Source organism: Ranitomeya imitator, chromosome 4 (assembly GCF_032444005.1).
Source record: "Ranitomeya imitator isolate aRanImi1 chromosome 4, aRanImi1.pri, whole genome shotgun sequence".
Classification (NCBI taxonomy): domain Eukaryota; kingdom Metazoa; phylum Chordata; class Amphibia; order Anura; family Dendrobatidae; genus Ranitomeya; species Ranitomeya imitator.
In genome coordinates this window covers 351155209-351173699 of record NC_091285.1, presented here as the reverse complement: position 1 = coordinate 351173699, position 18491 = coordinate 351155209, and the positions used below count along the sequence as shown (strand labels likewise).

Below are 18491 nucleotides of genomic sequence, written 5' to 3'. Positions count from 1 at the left end.
CCACAGTGCGGACTATGAGTACGGCGTGTACTGCCACCCCGTATCCTCATAGATCCCTCACCAGGACCAAGATCCTAGCACACAAGCGTGCTTAGAAGTCCGGTCCTGGCTCCGTCCCCCACCCACTCGCCCACCAGAGCCTGTCGGTTGCGGAGACGAGGACGTCCATCAGCTCCCTGGACGTCTCATTCCTCTTCAGGTTAGTAACGACGTGGGATATTTAAGGTGAGTATTTTCCCCATTCCATCCCACCCCATACAGATCTTCTAAAGGGGGGATCCCACTGGTCGTCGCCCGTGTGCACGGGCAGCTGCACGCAGTTGCAGGGGCCTTTTTATCCGCGCGCACGGGCCGAGATCCCTTTACCGCACGGCGGCCGTGCTTTTCTGTCTGCCGCGCCGCTTCCATAGCTGCGGCCGTTCTGCCTCCTGTTCTCTGCCATCTGTGCCAGCGCGGCGGCGTTTGCAGGCCGCCGCGCCGCTTCTGGCCCCTGCGACCGTACGATTCCGGCCGCCCTTAGCGCCATCTGTGCCAGCGTGGCGGCTCCCCTGCCATCTTTGCCAGTGCGGCGGCATTTGCAGGCCGCTTCGGGCCCCTGCAGCCACGCTTCTCCGGCCGCTCTCTGCGGCCGCGATGCCTTTGTCCCAGGCTGCCCCGCCGCTTCATACCCGCGGCGCACAGCTCCGGCGCCGCGGTCTTGCACCGGTGGACGCCGGCCTCTAATTTAGGCCCCGGCTTCCCCCGGGGCCTACTTCCGGCCGCACTCCGCCACTTCCTCCTTACATCAGGCGGGCTTTTCTCCCGCCCCGCCCACTTTCTCCTGCGCCCCTGAAGTGGTTTTTCGGCACCAGGACCGCTTTGCGCTGGCTCCTCAAAGCGCATAGCCTGGCGTCCTCATCCCTTGCGGCTCAGCATTGCAGCCGGTCCTGGACAGAAGAGTGTCCCAGAAGTCTGCTCTGTCTGCCTGCACCCCTGCGTTAAGGACCATCCACATCATGAGGTGCAGCTTTCCATCCATCACCTGTCGTGAGTACTAACCTTCTGGCTTCTTCATCGCCATGTCTAATCTTAAGGGAAGTCGCTTTTGTTCTCCCTCTTCTGCCTTAGTCTAACACTTTGCGTGTTCGCCTTATGCCCACCGCAGCGTCTGCCGTGAGTAGCTCTGCACCACAGACTGATACTCTTCCCTTCTGAATTTTTCCTCGGACCCGTTCGGTCTATTTTTACAGGAGTTCGCTTCCGGCCTCCTACCTTTTCTCAGGCAGGCCTGCGGCAATCCACATTATGCTCACCGCCCAGGACCCCCCCCCGCCACTCTATCAGTAGCGGATCTCACACGGGTGTCCCAGACCCTTGTGTCCGTGCTAGATCGGTTGCCCCTGCAGACTTCCGTAGTAGCCAGCGGGTCGCAAGAAGCTCCGTCCGAGACTTCTAATACAGGCCGCGAAAGATCCAGACAGGAACGCTGGTCTGAGTTCTCTTCTCGGTCCACTTCGCCCCACGGTCCTTCTCTGTGGTCGACTTCCCCCTGGCCTTTCCCCCCGGAGTCAGGCGAGGTCTTCTCTGATGCGCCTTCGGAGGATAATTTGGGGCCGGATTCGAACCAAATCGCTAACATGAGGGATATGGTTCAAAGCCTCATTGGAGCGACCAATCAGACCTGTGGCATCAAAGATTCCTCTACGAAACCCGCAGATCAGGCGGTTTCGTTTAGACGGTCTAAACTACCTCCCAAGGTATTGGCTCCTCATCCTGAATTCGAGGAGCTTCTGGCCAGAGAAAGAGCGAATTCGACCAGACGTTCTCAATGAGACAAGCGTCTTGGAGTCTCATAATCTCTTTCCTTCGGATCTCATTGCCAACCGGATTGAGAGGCGTTAGAGAACGACCTCTCCCCCTGTGGATCCGTCGGCTGCTAGACTTGCCACCAACACAGTCCTTATACTGTCCGGTGGGGCGGCTCTGAAAGATTCCATCGATTGGATCATGGAATCCTTCGTGAAGTCGGCTTTCGAAACCTGCCGCATCATCCCAATGCCCGACTTTGGCTTCCACTTTGGTTTCAAAGTCTGTATCTGAGGGGCTAAACAACTCCGTTGGGGCATTCAAGCTGGAGCTCCATCAGGCCGGCTGGCGGAACTTGCCACCCAGATTACTCATGCAGGGGAATAATTGGTTCCCTGGACGTCGCGTCTTCTGCCGCACAGGCGCCCAGTGAGGTTGTTGCCAGCTGTCACACTGTTTGGCTCAAGAGTCATCAAAGAAGTCCCTTACGAGCCTGTCTTTTCAAGGTTCACGTCCTTTCGGTTCCAAGCTGGACCAAATTTATTAAGGACGCCACTGGCGGCACCAGTCCCCTTCTCCAGACCTCGCCCACTTTCCCTTAGGCGGCTACTTCGGTCTTTTCGACCTTTTTCGTAGTTTCGCGGCATCAGATTCCTCTTCGCAACAGCAGAGGCCACAGGCACGTTAAGAGAAGAAGATATTCATCGGACTCACTCCTTCCTGGCGTGCCCGCTACTCCTAAGGCGGATTATCCAGGTCCAGGACTGGAAGTTCCACCTAGGCATGACCCACGACTAGACCCCAGCCCGTTTCTCAGGCTGGGCAACCATCTTCTGTTCCTCAGGGACGTCTGGGTCTCCTCAGTAGAGGACGCATGGGCCAGGGCACTTGTTCCCTCTAGATACAAAATCTTCATTTCACGGTCCTGGGATCGTTTTCTTCAAATCCCAACCTCCAAGAGACCCCGCTCTAGTCCCGGGTTTCTTTACTGCCATTGTTTCCCTCCTTAAATCCGGGGTAATCGTTCCCGTCCCAGAACTGGAACGGTTCAACGGTTCACAGGCTTCTCTTCGAATCTTTTTGTACTGACAGAGGACGGCAAGGTTCGTCCCAGTCCGGATCTCAATCTGCTGAACAGGAAGTTTCGTTGGAGACACTTCAGGATGATATTCCCTCGTTCAGTAATCGCTTCCATGGAGGCTCAGGAATTTCGGTTTCAGGCTCCCGAAAGTCTATCCATCTTTCCCGACATTCTAGCCGTTGCGGGTGGCTCGTCAACAGGAAGAAGTTCCATCTTGTTCAGCACCTCGTATCTCCGGGCATGTTCTTCGATACTTGTCGGACCAGAGTCTTCCTTCCCGAAGACAGGATATCCCTCCTTTGTCAGGAAGTTCGCTTGCTCCAGGGTTTTCGGCTCCCCTCTTCTCCGACGGGCCTTGAAGGCCCTAAGGAGGTTGGTTGCAACATCGGAAGCAATTTTCCCTTCGCCCGTTTCATTCAAGACTTCTTCGGCAGGCTATTCTATCACAGGGGACAGGTCTGTCTTTTCTCTGCATCGTCCGATCCGGCTTTCTCCCGGGTCAAACGGTTCCTCGACTGGTGGCCGAGGTCACTTCTCTTATCCCAGAGTAGATCCTTCACAGCCTTCCTTCCAGTTCCCTGGCAGGTGGTGACGACGGATGCCAGCCCGCTCGGCGGAGGCGCGGGGCTTTGTTTCCTGTTCTGTCAGGGTTGTTGGTCGGCGCAGGAGTCCTCTTGGCCGATCAATGTCCTCGAGTTCCGGATCATCTTTCTATCTTTCCTTCACTGGGTAAGGATTCTCAGCAGCCTGCCAATTCGAATCCAGACAGACAATGACACAGCAGTGGCATATGTCTACCACCAGGGGTGGACTCGGCGTTCCCTGGCCTCGGCCGAGATTCCAGGATCCTCCTTTGGACAGAGGCAACGGTCCTGGTGAGCTCCGCAGTGCATGTCCCCGGCATGAACTTTTAGGCCGCCGACTTCCTCGGCCGCGAGGGCCTCGCGGCGGGGGAAGGGTTCTTCAGGAGGTTTCCTATCGGATTGCCCTTCAATGGGGGACTCCAGAGGTGGACCTCATGGCGTCCTGATTGAACAGGAAGGCCCCTCGGGTCGGCCCAGGGTCCCGTGATCCTCTCACAGTGGTGTTGTCACTCTGGCCATTCCTTGGTCGCAGTTTGTGCTCCCCTATCGGTTCCCACGCCTTCCCTTGCTTTTCCAAGCTGTCGAAAAAGATCAAGGCGGGATGGGTGCCAGTCATTCTGATCGTCCTGGATTGGCACAGGAGGTCTTGGTCTGCAGACATCGTCAATCTTCTCGCGGACACCCCTGGTGCCTTCCAAACGGACCCGATATGCTGTCTCAGGGTCCGATCTGCCACCCGAATTATCGGTCGCTCAGTTTAACGGTGTGGCTGTGGACTCCACAGTTCTAAGAGCGTCCGGCCTTTCGGCCCAGATGAGCCACTCTATAATTCAGGCTGGGAAGCCTTCGTCTTCTTGCAGGATTTACTATCCTACCTGGAGGGCATACTTTCGTTGATGCGAGTCCAACCACTTTTCTCCTATGTCCTTTTTCCCTGCCTTCCATTTGGTTTTCCTTCAGGCAGGACTGGATTCGGGCTTCGCTCTCAGTTCCCTAAAGGGCCAGGTTTCTGCGCTCTTCTTCCCTTTTAAGAAGGCGTTATCTTCTCAGCCACAGGTTACGACCTTCCTTCAAGGAGTAGCCCACAGTGTCCCTCCGTTCAGGGCCTCTGTGGATTCATGGGATTTAAAGGTTGTGTTGGTTGTTCTTAGGGGTTCCCCCTTTGAGCCTCTCAGGGAGTTTTCCCTGTCAGTTCTATCTCGGAAGGTGGCCTTTCTCAGGTGCATCTCTTCGATCCGCCGTGTTTTCGAGTTGGCGGCCATTTCTTGCCGACCTCCTTTCTTGATTTTCCACCAGGACAAGGTGGTCCCAGGCCTCCGCCTTCCTTCCTTCCTTCCTTCCTTCCTTCCTTCCTTGGGGTGGTTTTCATCTTTCCACCTCAACGAGGGCATCGTTCTACCTTTCCTTTGTCCAGCTCCGACTCATCCTCTGGAGTGATCGTTGAACAGGCTGGGCCTCGTCAGGGCAGTGAGGATCTCCCTGGCTAGCACAGCCGCTTTCCGAAAGATGGATTCTCTTTTCGCCATCCCTGATGGCGTGCGTAGAGGCCTGCCGGTTTCCAAGGCGACTATTGCTCACTCTATCAGAACGGCAACTTTCGAAGCTTACCGGGTCAAGAACAAGAGTGCCTCCTCCTGAGATAAGGCTCACTCTACCCGGGCAGTCGGCGCTTACAGTGCGGCACGTCACGGGGCTTTTGCCGACGGCTTTGCAAAGCGGCAACCTGGTCTTCCATCCACACGTTTCGCCGAACTACGGCGGACTCCAGCCTGGGCAGAGGATCCTGCAGGCAGCAGTGGTGAGTCCTCGGACCTGATGGAAGTCTGTTTTTCCCACCCCAGGGACTGCTTTGGGACGTCCCATGGTTCCTGTGTCCCCCAATGAAAGGCTATAGAGAAAACAGGATTTTTGGTTGCTTACCGTAAAATCTGTTTCTCGGAGCCTTCATTGGGGGACACAGCACCCTCCCAAGTTGAACAGCTCTGTTTACTGTATACGTTTGAGTTCTTTGAACACTCTTTGAGTGTTTGAAACTGTTAATCTATGGAGCGCCGTGGAATTTGTTGGCGCTATATAAAGTTTATTATTATTATATTATTCTTTCTCTTTTACATGTTGCTTCTCCTACTGCTTTCTCACTAACTGAATATCCTACTTCCTGTCGGTAGGGTGTACACTGCAGAGGAGGAGCTAACTTTTTTATTTGCATAGTGTCAGCCTCCTAGTGGCAGCAGCATACACCCATGGTTCCTGTGTCCCCCAATGAAGGCTCCGAGAAACAGATTTTACGGTAAGCAACCAAAAATCCTGTTTTCTTGGTAGCATATCTTCCTGTGTAAATAAGACCTGTGCTGCTGAGATTAATGGCATCCTAAGCGCACTGAATGTTGTATTACAAATTATCCAATGAGCATCTGAACCCAAGCCGTCCGGTGTAAACAGGGTAATAAATGACTACTTGTCGACAAACAAGTAGCTGATCGGCAGTGAGTTAGTGCCGCCAGTTGTCAGGTGTAATTGCACCTATACTTACAAGGGTAGATCTCCTAAATGTTTTTATCTGTAATGACCCAGTGGTTCTTTACAAATGTTTATAAGATGCCAAAATAAGTCTAGTGGTGCTGTTTGTTGCTCCTGCATTTCGAAGGATGTGGAGACAGAACTTTAGTATGAGAATACGGTTAGTCATCACCTTTCCTTCAATCAGTGTGGGGACCAGAGTGATATGTACATTAAGGCAGTGGCAAAACTCCAATAACAGATAAAGTGACCTGTCATTGTTCAGTGGTAATTTTTTTTACTTTTATGTATCCTCTTTCTATAGACTCTCAAGCATGGCCGGGTCCAGGTTTTTGAGGGCCCCGGGCGAAAGAGTCTCAGTGGGCCCCCCCTTTAACACATACCACGATTCCTGATCTCATAAAACACAGCCATGTAGTATATAACACAGCCCACGTAGTATATAACACAGCCACGTAGCATATACCACAGCTATGTAGTATATAACAGCCCACGTAGCATATAACACAGCCACGTAGTATATAGCACAGCCCACGTAGCATTTAACCGCCCATATAGTATATAGAACAGCGACGTAGTGTGTAGCACAGCCCACGCAGCATATAACAGCCCATATAGTATATAACACAGCCACATAGTATATAACACGGCCCACGTAGTATATAGAACAGCCACGTAGTATATAGCACAGCCCACGCAGCATATCAGAGTTTATATAGTATATAGCACAGCCACATAGTATATAACACGGCCCACGTAGTATATAGAACAGCCATGTAGTATATAGCACAGCCCACGTAGCATATAACAGCCCATATAGTATATAGCACAGCCCCATAGTATATAACACAGCCCATGTAGTATATAGAACAGCCATGTAGTATATAGCACAGCCCAAATAGCATATAACAGCCCATATAGTATATAGCACAGCCACATAGTATATAACACGGCCCACGTAGTATATAGAACAGCCATGTAGTATATAGCACATCCCACGTAGCATATAACAGCCCATATAGTATATAGCACAGCCCACGTAGTATATAACACAGCCATGTAGTATATAGCACAGACATGTAGTATACAGCACAGCCCCCCTCCCTCAAAAGAATGGCCCCATAGTCCAGTACTCACTGTTATAGTTAAAAAAACAAACAAAAAAAACACTCCTCACCTCTCAATGTGCCCGCGCTGCTCCCTGCTCTGGTCTCGGTGGCTGCAGCTGCACTGCCTGACACAGCGAATGCGCGATGACATCATTGCGCAGTGTCAGAGGCAGAGTGGGGAATGATGGGAGAGGGAGCGTCAGGTGACGCTTTTTCCTCCATCATTTGCTTTGAACTTTACCGGCAGATGCCGCTATAGTTCAATGCGGCGGCGGGGGAGTTGGCGCTGGCGACAGGCGGCCCCCCTGCCTCACAGAGGCCCCATAGCGGCTGCGTGATGTGCCGCTAGCTGAGGGCCCCTGGGGAGCGGGGGCCCTAGGCAGCTGCCTGCCCCTAACGCCGGCCCTGAATGGGCCCCCCTGTCTCGCCAGGGCCCCGGCACTTGCCTGGGTACGCCGGGTGCTGACGCCGGCCCTGCTCTCAAGGACCGAAAGTAGAATTTTAAAGGGAACCTGTCACCCCGTTTTTTGAGATTGAGCTATAAATACTGTTAAATAGGGCCTGCGCTGTGTGTTCCTATAGTGTATGTAGTGTACCCCGATTCCCCACCTATGCTGAGAAATAACTTACCAAAGTCGCCGTTTTCGCCTGTCAATCAGGCTGGTCAGGTCGGGAGGGCGTGGTGACATCGCTGGTTCTTCCTCAGCTTTACGTTGGTGGCGTAGTGGTGACCAAGCAGCGCGCGATCTGCGCTGTAATCCCTTGCATCGGTGGGGGCGGCCATCTTCCTGGGGCCGCGCGTGCGCAGATCGAGTGCTCTGCTGCACGGGGCTTCAGGAAAATGGCCGCGGGATGCCGCGCGTGCGCATTAGAGATCGCGGCGGCCATTTTCCCAAAGCCGAGATGCAAACTCGGCTTTGGGAAAATGGCCGCCGCGATCTCTAATGCGCACGCGCGGCATCCCGCGGCCATTTTCCTGAAACCCCGTGCAGCAGAGCACTCGATCTGCGCACGCGCGGCCCCAGGAAGATGGCCGCCCCCACCGATGCAAGGGATTACAGCGCAGATCGCGCGCTGCTTGTTCACCACTACGCCACTACGCCACCAACGTAAAGCTGAGGAAGAACCAGCGATGTCACCACGCCCTCCCGACCTGACCAGCCTGATTGACAGGCGAAAACGGCGACTTTGGTAAGTTATTTCTCAGCATAGGTGGGGAATAGGGGTACACTACATACACTATAGGAACACACAGCGCAGGCCCTATTTAACAGTATTTATAGCTCAATCTCAAAAAACGGGGTGACAGGTTCCCTTTAAGTTACTGTTTTTTCTGTCTTTAAAAAAAATATCACAGTAGAGAGTCAAGATGATAAAAGAGGAAATGAAGCTATGCTCTCCCCAGGCATCCACTGCCAACTCCAGTGTTGGTGCTCCAGACAATCCGACAAGACCGGAGAGTCCCATTAACTCCATCCCGCTGTATGTTGTAGTGGTGCATCATATGTCGGGTACTTGTTAGTGATGAGCGAATATACTCATTACTCGAGATTTCTCGAGCACGCTCTGAGGTCCTCCGAGTATTTTTTAGTGCTGAAGGGTTCACAAACTTTCAATCACCACTATATGTGATAATCCTAGTGAGCCTTTATTTCAGAGTCAAGTGAGGACCCTTGAAGCCCAGAAAAGACAGCAAGAAGTTATTCTACGACGGAAAAATGAAGAGGTAAAAACTGTTTAGAAATAGCTGAATCCTATCTTTTTTGTGACTTATGTCTCATGCATTGCTCACTTGTTTATCACCTTTATTTCATGTACACAGGTTACTGCACTACGGCGACAAGTAAAACCAATGTCTGATAGAGTGGCGGGGAGGGTCGTAAGTCGTAAAATAAGCCTTCCAGAACCTGTTTCAGAACATGCCATTGAAGAGCATGAGTCAGCCCGAATATCAGGACAACAAAGGCCTAAAATCCCAATAGCCAGAGTACAGCCTGCGACTTCTAATGCTTTCAACGGCACAAGGTACATCATTGATGCCCTATTCAATGAATCTGGGACTTTTCGACCTCTGTCATTTTATAGATCTGTAGCTCTAGATGCTGTAAAGCTGCTGTTTTGTGGTTTCTTGCATCTCAAGTACTCTCTTGATTTACTTACCCTAGTAATCTGTCCTAATTGATTACAGATGATTGTCTATGTGCTAAAGCTGGCCGTATACATGCGATAGCTTTCTCTTGAATCCCTCAGAGGAGAAAGTCGCGACCAGGCAGCTCTGGGCGCAGATTATTTCCTGGAGAACAGAATTGGGCATTTGTATTGAAACTGACTTTTATCCAGTATAAAGTGATTGGAGACTCCAGTATGCATATGTGGGTTCATTTGATCTTAACCCCATAAGGACCCATTTTTGTTTTTGAGGTTCCAAACCTCTCTCTTCTTCTCTCATCGATATACTGTAACTCTACAGGGTCTTGCTTTTCAGGGGGAGAGAGGTGGGGGATCAAGTTTTAGTTTTGAATGACACCATTCACTTTACTATAAAAAACAAAAAAAATTCCAAGTGATGTGAAATGATGAAGAAATACGCAGATTAACTGCGGCGTATATCTCCTCCATGTGTCAATATAAGGTTGCTTAAATCAAGTTTTTATATTAAATGTTTTTGGTTTTTTTTTTTTGCCAATTTTTTTTTCTTTCATATCACTATATTAAAAAAAAAAAATCTAATCTAACAGTAATATGATAAATTTGGGAGAGGAAAATTAACAATGTAAAAAAAGTGTACATTTTGCATGAAAACCTGATTTAAACCATAAACGTTTTCTCTATCATACATTCAACCAATGTATATTGGGGCCTTTTGTCTTCAGCACCAGCTCTTCATGACACATGATGTAAACTTGCGTCATATGCCACCTCTTTGGCTTTGATGCACGCCGAGCCCGGATCTTTCCCTGCATGTGACGGCTGATTTAATCAGCCATTATGTGCCTCTTAGAGCCGACGGTGCAGTCGATCTGCACCCGATGCTGTTAATCTGTTAAATCCTGCAGCCAGAGAATGAACGTGTGCCAATGGGTGCTTGTCGCTCTGCGCTCCAGTTGGCGTGCCCGTGATGTGATTGCAGGGTGCTGATGGGTTATCATGACACCCAAGAGTCTGCTGAAGACACCCATACCTGTCATGAAGATCCTCCTGTGAAAGCCAGCCTGTGGCTAATAAATCCAGTAAAAAGTGAAGAGGGAAATTAAAAGTTAAAAAAAAAAAAAATGAAATAGAAAAGATCAAACCTCCCCGTTTTGCCCCTTAAAAAAATACACATATTTGGTATGGCTGCGTTCGTAAAAGTCCGATGTATCAAATTATAAAATAAATTAATTTGATCGGTAAACGGCTTTACGAAAAAAAAAAAAATCTAAACGTCAAAATTAAGTGTTTTTATGTTCTCTGAAACATTGCAATAATATTCAATAAGAGGCGATCAAAACATCATATCTACTCTAAAATGGTATCAGTAAAAACATCAGCTCAGGATTTAAAAAATAAGCCCTCAAACAGCCCCAGATCCCGAAAATGAAAAAGTCTTGTTGACGACAAAAGCAAAAGATTTTATTTCTTACAAATTTTCAATTTTTTTCACCACTTAAATAAAAAAAACATATCTTTGGTAGCTGCATACTTGCATTTACTTGGAGAGTCATATTGCCAGGTCAGTTCTATCATATAGTGACTATGGTAAATAAATAAAGAAATAAAAAAAAGAAATAAAAAAATTATGAAATTGTAGGTTTTGTTTTTTTGCAATTTCACCACACTCGGAATTTTTTTTCCCGTTTTCCAGTACACATATGTGGTAGAGTGAATGGTGTATTTTCAAAAGTACAACTTGTCCTGCAAAAAACAAGCCCTCACATGGGTATGTTGATGGGAACATAAAAAAAAAAATACGGCTTTTGGAAGAAGGGGAGGAAAAAACAGAATGCAACATGGCCATGGTATGAAAGAGTTAAAAAGTAAAAAAAAACAAAAAAACACAAACTACAAAATGTACATAATGGTGCTTCTTCTGAGATGGTTATTTCTTTAGCTGCAGTGATAGTTTTTGCACATTTATTTATACAAAACACATTTTTTGTATTAAGTTGAATAAATATATTATGCTTTTTTTCCCTATTCCTTAACATTTTCTGGATCTCTGCTTCTAGTTGCTCCTCATGATTCAATTATTACAGTTTAATTTGGAGCAAAAATTGAAATGAAATTATAGTTTAAATAATCTGCAGCCTTTTCCATCATATCTACACATAATGTTCCCATCTAGGCTGGGGCTACCCGGTCAGATTACACAGGTCACTACTACATTACAATATAAAGCCTGGGAATGGGGTCAAAGTACGACCTCTAGAGAGCTGTGACAAGCAAATCACAAAATGTTTGTAGCAGTTGGATTTTTGTGACTTACGTGCTGTACCCTAAGGATTCGACTGGGCTATAGGAGCAATTTTTAAAGGGAACCTGTCACCCCGTATTTTAAAGATGAGATAAAAATGGCATTAACAAGGGCCAGAGCTGAGCTTTACAGTACTGTCTTCTGTGTGTTTATATTCCGCACCTATCTTGCCGAAATACCTTTTGAAAGTCGGCGTTTGGTGCTGTCACTCAGTCAGGTCTGGTCAGATGGGCGTTGATAAGTTGCGGTTCCTCCCCCACCTCTTGCGTTTCCCTGCGAATGTTATTCCCGCCGTCAGCGTTGTGCTTAGCGCCTGCGCACTAACGTATAATTTGGCGCCTGCGTATTATGGTTTTCCCAACTGTGGGCATATCATAATGGACATTACTGCGCATGCGCGTGTCGGCACTTTTACCTGTGTGCCCCGGAAGTGGTCATATGCGCATACTGTATAGCTGGATGCCGGTAACAGTTTCTCAGCCCCACCTGCGATCGTAAGTTTTACCGGCATCCAGCTATACATTAAATGCGCATATAACCACTTCCGGGGCACACAGGTAAAAGTGCCGACAAGCGCCTGCGCAGTGATGTAACGTACGCTATGCCCACAGTTGGGCACAGCATAATGCGCAGGCGCAAGAGGCTCATTTAATGCGCAACTGCGAAAAAAGTGCGCGATCTGTGTGATTCACAGAGCGCATTTAAGTCATACACGCCGAGGAGCAGGGGGGAGGAACCGCAACTTATCAACGCCCATCTGACCAGACCTGACTGAGTGACAGCACCAAACGCCGACTTTCAAAAGGTATTTCGGCAAGATAGGTGCGGAATATAAACACACAGAAGACAGTACTGTAAAGCTCAGCTCTGGCCCTTGTTAATGCCATTTTTATCTCATCTTTAAAATACGGGGTGACAGGTTCCCTTTAAAATTTATTTTTATGTTTTTTCCCTTGCGACTTGTGTTGCAGCCAAATTCGCCATTTGGCCCAGCCTGTAGGTGTATAATTGAAGCAACTACATGGTTTTGCCAGTATTGCTGCAAAAAAAAAAAAAGCAACCGAAAACACTAAATAAAGGTTTTGTCAGAAAGCACCCTTACAAACATTGGAAGATCAGATATTATTCACTATTTATGATCCATTTCAGTAATGGGATAAAACACTCAACTCCAAAAAAAGAATTGTTACCTCTCTGGCCTATCAAGTAAAAGTATTCAGGACTATATCCTTATGATTGTTGTTTACTAAGATTATATATATATATAAACACCACAGAAAAACAGGCAAAGGTGCTTACCTGTCTAGGCCTCAAATCAAATGCGCTCTCATGGTGCAGTGGGCCCAAGTATAGATGGCGACTACACAGGTGTGATAATACCAAATAAGAGAGCCAGCCTACAATCATGGAATGGCTGCTTGGCACACCAGTGCAAATAAATAATCTGCAGCAGTGTTCACACAGAGTATGCACAGCAACTGGATCATAGCCTATTAATAACGCCATGTGGCGGGCTGACCAGCGCTAACTGTAATGCATCCCGTGTGAGCAGAGGCCACAACTTACAAAGCCATCAGGGCCCAACTGCACCTCAAAAAGTAAAAGTAAAACAAGTGCACAAGAACATATCAAAATATGTAAGGTGTATATATATATATATATATATATATATATATATATATATATATATATATATATATATATATGTGTATGTATGTATGTATGTATGTATATGTATATGTATATGTATATGTATATATGTGTATATATATATATATATATATATATATATATATATATATATATATATATATATATATATATATATATATATATATATATATATATATATATATATATATATATATAATCCTTTTTTAAGATGTGTTCTGAAAGTTCTAGACCCCAGGAAAAGTAATCCCATTATCAGCCTTAGTTCAGGAATCATGGGTATTTATTTTTAATTATGTGTACGAAGTGCTGTATTATAATATAATGACGGTACAGTAGTTATTGCAGAATGTTCACAATCCCCAGCTGAGAGCAGTAGGTGTGGGCGGATGGATCGCAGTATCACAGCAGCGTGGGATAATTACAATACGTTAAGCTTAATTAAGATTTAGCAGCGTGTACTTTCTCTGTTTGTATTTTTGTACAATTATTTATTTTTGGCCTCATTTTTCTTTTAGTCAAATACCAGAGTCATGGACAGCGAAGTATTAGAAAGCATGTATATACAAAACAGATTTTATATTGGCACATTTTACTCCTTTTTATTGTCAGAAAAAAACATCAAAGGAAGGGATCTAACACTTACACGTCAAAGGCAGCCAGACAGAAATGGCAGTCCCTGGAGAGAAGGATCACTGACATTGTGATGCAAAGGATGACTATATCTAATATGGAATCTGACATGAACCGGCTACTGAAGGTAAAATAACATCTCCCAATAAAGATTCAAATATTAAGAGGTATTAATATTAGTGTGTAATATGATGATATTGTAACTTAATAATCTATATTGAGACCGTAATTCCCTGGAGAACAAATAATTATTACATACACCTTCAACATATCATTTCAGAAATATAATAAGATTCAACATAAACCAGATAGATCAAGTCCTTGTGCATAGCATATCAGAAGTAGCTGCTGGAAACTGGTGAATCACTTCCATTATAGAGAATTGGAGTTTCAGCCCTGTTCAGCACACCTAGTATACAGACAAAATAATATAGTCTTGGTACAGTATATGTAGATAGCAGTAATTTACACTCAGTACAGGTGGATAACAGTCAGTGATATGCCGTATAGGTGGATAGCAGTAAAATACAGGAGGAGAGAAATAACTTACAACTAGTACTTGTGGAGAGCAGTTATTTATGCACAATACAGGTGTAGAGACTAAATTACACAGTAGAGCAGTAGATTGCACTCAGTACAGGTGGAGAACCGTAGCTTACACTCGGTACAGGTGGAGAGCAGTAGATTGCTTTCAGTACAGGTGGAGGGAGAGCAGTAGATTGCACAAAGTACAGGTGGAGAGAGAGCAGAAGATTACATGTAGTACAGGTGGAGAGCAGTAGATTGCATGCAGTACAGGTGGAAGGAGAGCAGTAGATTGCACGCAGTACAGGTGGAGGGAGAGCAGTAGATTGCACGCAGTACAGGTGGAGGGAGAGCAGTAGATTGCACGCAGTACAGGTGGAGGGAGAGCAGTAGATTGCACGTAGTACAGGTGGAGGGAGAGCAGTAGATTGCACGCAGTACAGGTGGAGGGAGAGCAGTAGATTGCACGCAGTACAGGTGGAGGGAGAGCAGTAGATTGCATGCAGTACAGGTGGAGGGAGAGCAGTAGATTGCATGCAGTACAGGTGGAGAGCATTAGGTTGCATGCAGTACAGGTGGAGGGAGAGCATTAGGTTGCACGCAGTACAGGTGGAAGGAGAGCAGTAGATTGCACGCAGTACAGGTGGAGGGAGAGCAGTAGATTGCACGCAGTACAGGTGGAGGGAGAGCAGTAGATTGCACGCAGTACAGGTGGAGGGAGAGCAGTAGATTGCACGCAGTACAGGTGGAGGGAGAGCAGTAGATTGCACGCAGTACAGGTGGAGGGAGAGCAGTAGATTGCACGTAGTACAGGTGGAGGGAGAGCAGTAGATTGCACGCAGTACAGGTGGAGGGAGAGCAGTAGATTGCATGCAGTACAGGTGGAGAGCATTAGGTTGCACGCAGTACAGGTGGAGGGAGAGCATTAGGTTGCACGCAGTACAGGTGGAAGGAGAGCAGTAGATTGCACGCAGTACAGGCGGAGGGAGAGCAGTAGATTGCACGCAGTACAGGTGGAGAGCATTAGGTTGCACGCAGTACAGGTGGAGGGAGAGCATTAGGTTGCACGCAGTACAGGTGGAAGGAGAGCATTAGATTGCACGCAGTACAGGTGGAGGGAGAGCATTAGGTTGCACGCAGTACAGGTGGAGGGAGAGCAGTAGATTGCACGCAGTACAGGTGGAGGGAGAGCATTAGGTTGCACGCAGTACAGGTGGAGGGAGAGCAGTAGATTGCACGCAGTACAGGTGGAGGGAGAGCATTAGGTTCCACGTAGTACAGGTGGAGGGAGAGCAGTAGATTGCACGCGGTACAGGTGGAGGGAGAGCATTAGGTTCCACGCAGTACTGGTGGAGGGAGAGCAGTAGATTGCACGCAGTACAGGTGGAGGGAGAGCATTAGGCTGCACGCAGTACAGGTGGAGGGAGAGCAGTAGATTGCACGCAGTACAGGTGGAGGGACAGCATTAGGTTGCACGCAGTACAGGTGGAGGGAGAGCAGTAGATTGCACGCAGTACAGGTGGAGGGAGAGCAGTAGATTGCACGCAGTACAGGTGGAGGGAGAGCAGTAGGTTGCACGCAGTACAGGTGGAGGGAGAGCAGTAGATTGCACGCAGTACAGGTGGAAGGAGAGCATTATGTTCCACGCAGTACAGGTGGAGGGAGAGCAGTAGATTGCACGTAGTACAGGTGGAGGGAGAGCAGTAGATTGCACGTAGTACAGGTGGAGGGAGAGCAGTAGATTGCACGCAGTACAGGTGGAGGGAGATCAGTAGATTGCATGCAGTACAGGTGGAGAGCATTAGGTTGCACGCAGTACAGGTGGAGGGAGAGCATTAGGTTGCACGCAGTACAGGTGGAAGGAGAGCAGTAGATTGCACGCAGTACAGGTGGAGGGAGAGCAGTAGATTGCACGCAGTACAGGCGGAGGGAGAGCAGTAGATTGCACGCAGTACAGGTGGAGAGCATTAGGTTGCACGCAGTACAGGTGGAAGGAGCATTAGATTGCACGCAGTACAGGTGGAGGGAGAGCAGTAGATTGCACGCAGTACAGGTGGAGGGAGAGCAGTAGATTGCACGCAGTACAGGTGGAGGGAGAGCATTAGGTTGCACGCAGTACAGGTGGAGGGAGAGCAGTAGATTGCACGCAGTACAGGTGGAGGGAGAGCATTAGGTTCCACGTAGTACAGGTGGAGGGAGAGCAGTAGATTGCACGCAGTACAGGTGGAGGGAGAGCATTAGGTTCCACGCAGTACTGGTGGAGGGAGAGCAGTAGATTGCACGCAGTACAGGTGGAGGGAGAGCAGTAGATTGCACGCAGTACAGGTGGAGGGAGAGCATTAGGTTCCACGCAGTACAGGTGGAGGGAGAGCAGTAGATTGCATGTAGTACAGGTGGAGGGAGAGCAGTAGATTGCACGCAGTACAGGTGGAGGGAGAGCAGTAGATTGCACGCAGTACAGGTGGAGGGAGAGCAGTAGATTGCACGCAGTACAGGTGGAGGGAGAGCAGTAGATTGCATGCAGTACAGGTGGAGGGAGAGCATAAGGTTCCACACAGTACAGGTGGAGGGAGAGCATTAGGTTCCACGCAGTACAGGTGGAGGGAGAGCAGTAGATTGCATGTAGTACAGGTGGAGGGAGAGCAGTAGATTGCACGCAGTACAGGTGGAGGGAGAGCAGTAGATTGCACGCAGTACAGGTGGAGGGAGAGCAGTAGATTGCACGCAGTACAGGTGGAGGGAGAGCAGTAGATTGCACGCAGTACAGGTGGAGGGAGAGCATAAGGTTCCACACAGTACAGGTGGAGGGAGAGCATTAGGTTGCACGCAGTACAGGTGGAGGGAGAGCATAAGCTTCCACGCAGTACAGGTGGAGGGAGAGCAGTAGATTGCATGCAGTACAGGTGGAGGGAGAGCATTAGGTTCCACGCAGTACTGGTGGAGGGAGAGCAGTAGATTGCACGCAGTACAGGTGGAGGGAGAGCAGTAGATTGCACGCAGTACAGGTGGAGGGAGAGCAGTAGGTTGCACGCAGTACAGGTGGAGGGAGAGCAGTAGATTGCACGCAGTACAGGTGGAGGGAGAGCATTAGGTTCCACGCAGTACAGGTGGAGGGAGAGCAGTAGATTGCACGTAGTACAGGTGGAGGGAGAGCAGTAGATTGCACGCAGTACAGGTGGAGGGACAGCAGTAGATTGCACGCAGTACAGGTGGAGGGAGAGCATTAGGTTCCACGCAGTACAGGTGGAGGGAGAGCAGTAGATTGCACGTAGTACAGGTGGAGGGAGAGCAGTAGATTGCACGCAGTACAGGTGGAGGGACAGCAGTAGATTGCACGCAGTACAGGTGGAGGGAGAGCAGTAGGTTGCACGCAGTACAGGTGGAGGGAGAGCAGTATATTGCACGTAGTACAGGTGGAGGGAGAGCATTAGGTTGCACGTAGTACAGGTGGAGGGAGAGCAGTAGATTGCACGCAGTACAGGTGGAGGGAGAGCAGTAGGTTGCACGCAGTACAGGTGGAGGGAGAGCAGTAGATTGCACGCAGTACAGGTGGAGGGAGAGCAGTAGATTGCACGTAGTACAGGTGGAGGGAGAGCAGTAGATTGCACGCAGTACAGGTGGAGGGAGAGCAGTAGATTGCACGTAGTACAGGTGGAGGGAGAGCAGTAGATTGCACGCAGTACAGGTGGAGGGACAGCAGTAGATTGCACGCAGTACAGGTGGAGGGAGAGCATTAGGTTCCACGCAGTACAGGTGGAGGGAGAGCAGTAGATTGCACGTAGTACAGGTGGAGGGAGAGCAGTAGATTGCACGCAGTACAGGTGGAGGGACAGCAGTAGATTGCACGCAGTACAGGTGGAGGGAGAGCAGTAGGTTGCACGCAGTACAGGTGGAGGGAGAGCAGTATATTGCACGTAGTACAGGTGGAGGGAGAGCATTAGGTTGCACGCAGTACAGGTGGAGGGAGAGCAGTAGATTGCACGTAGTACAGGTGGAGGGAGAGCAGTAGATTGCACGCAGTACAGGTGGAGGGAGAGCAGTAGGTTGCACGCAGTACAGGTGGAGGGAGAGCAGTAGATTGCACGCAGTACAGGTGGAGGGAGAGCAGTAGATTGCACGTAGTACAGGTG

The 18491-nt window shown here is 48.7% G+C and overlaps 1 protein-coding gene across 10 annotated transcripts in view; it reads left to right on the top strand.

Annotated features, from left to right (window-relative positions):
• The window catches only part of KIF21A (kinesin family member 21A), a 237285-nt gene that overhangs the window by 138693 nt on the left and 80101 nt on the right, over positions 1-18491 (top strand). For all 10 annotated transcript variants that reach the window (XM_069765004.1, XM_069765002.1, XM_069765000.1 and 7 more), the window contains 3 exons: positions 8737-8805; positions 8902-9104; positions 13816-13963. In XM_069765004.1, the coding sequence (XP_069621105.1) occupies positions 8737-8805; positions 8902-9104; positions 13816-13963 (420 nt within the window). The remainder of the gene's footprint in view (positions 1-8736; positions 8806-8901; positions 9105-13815; positions 13964-18491) is intronic.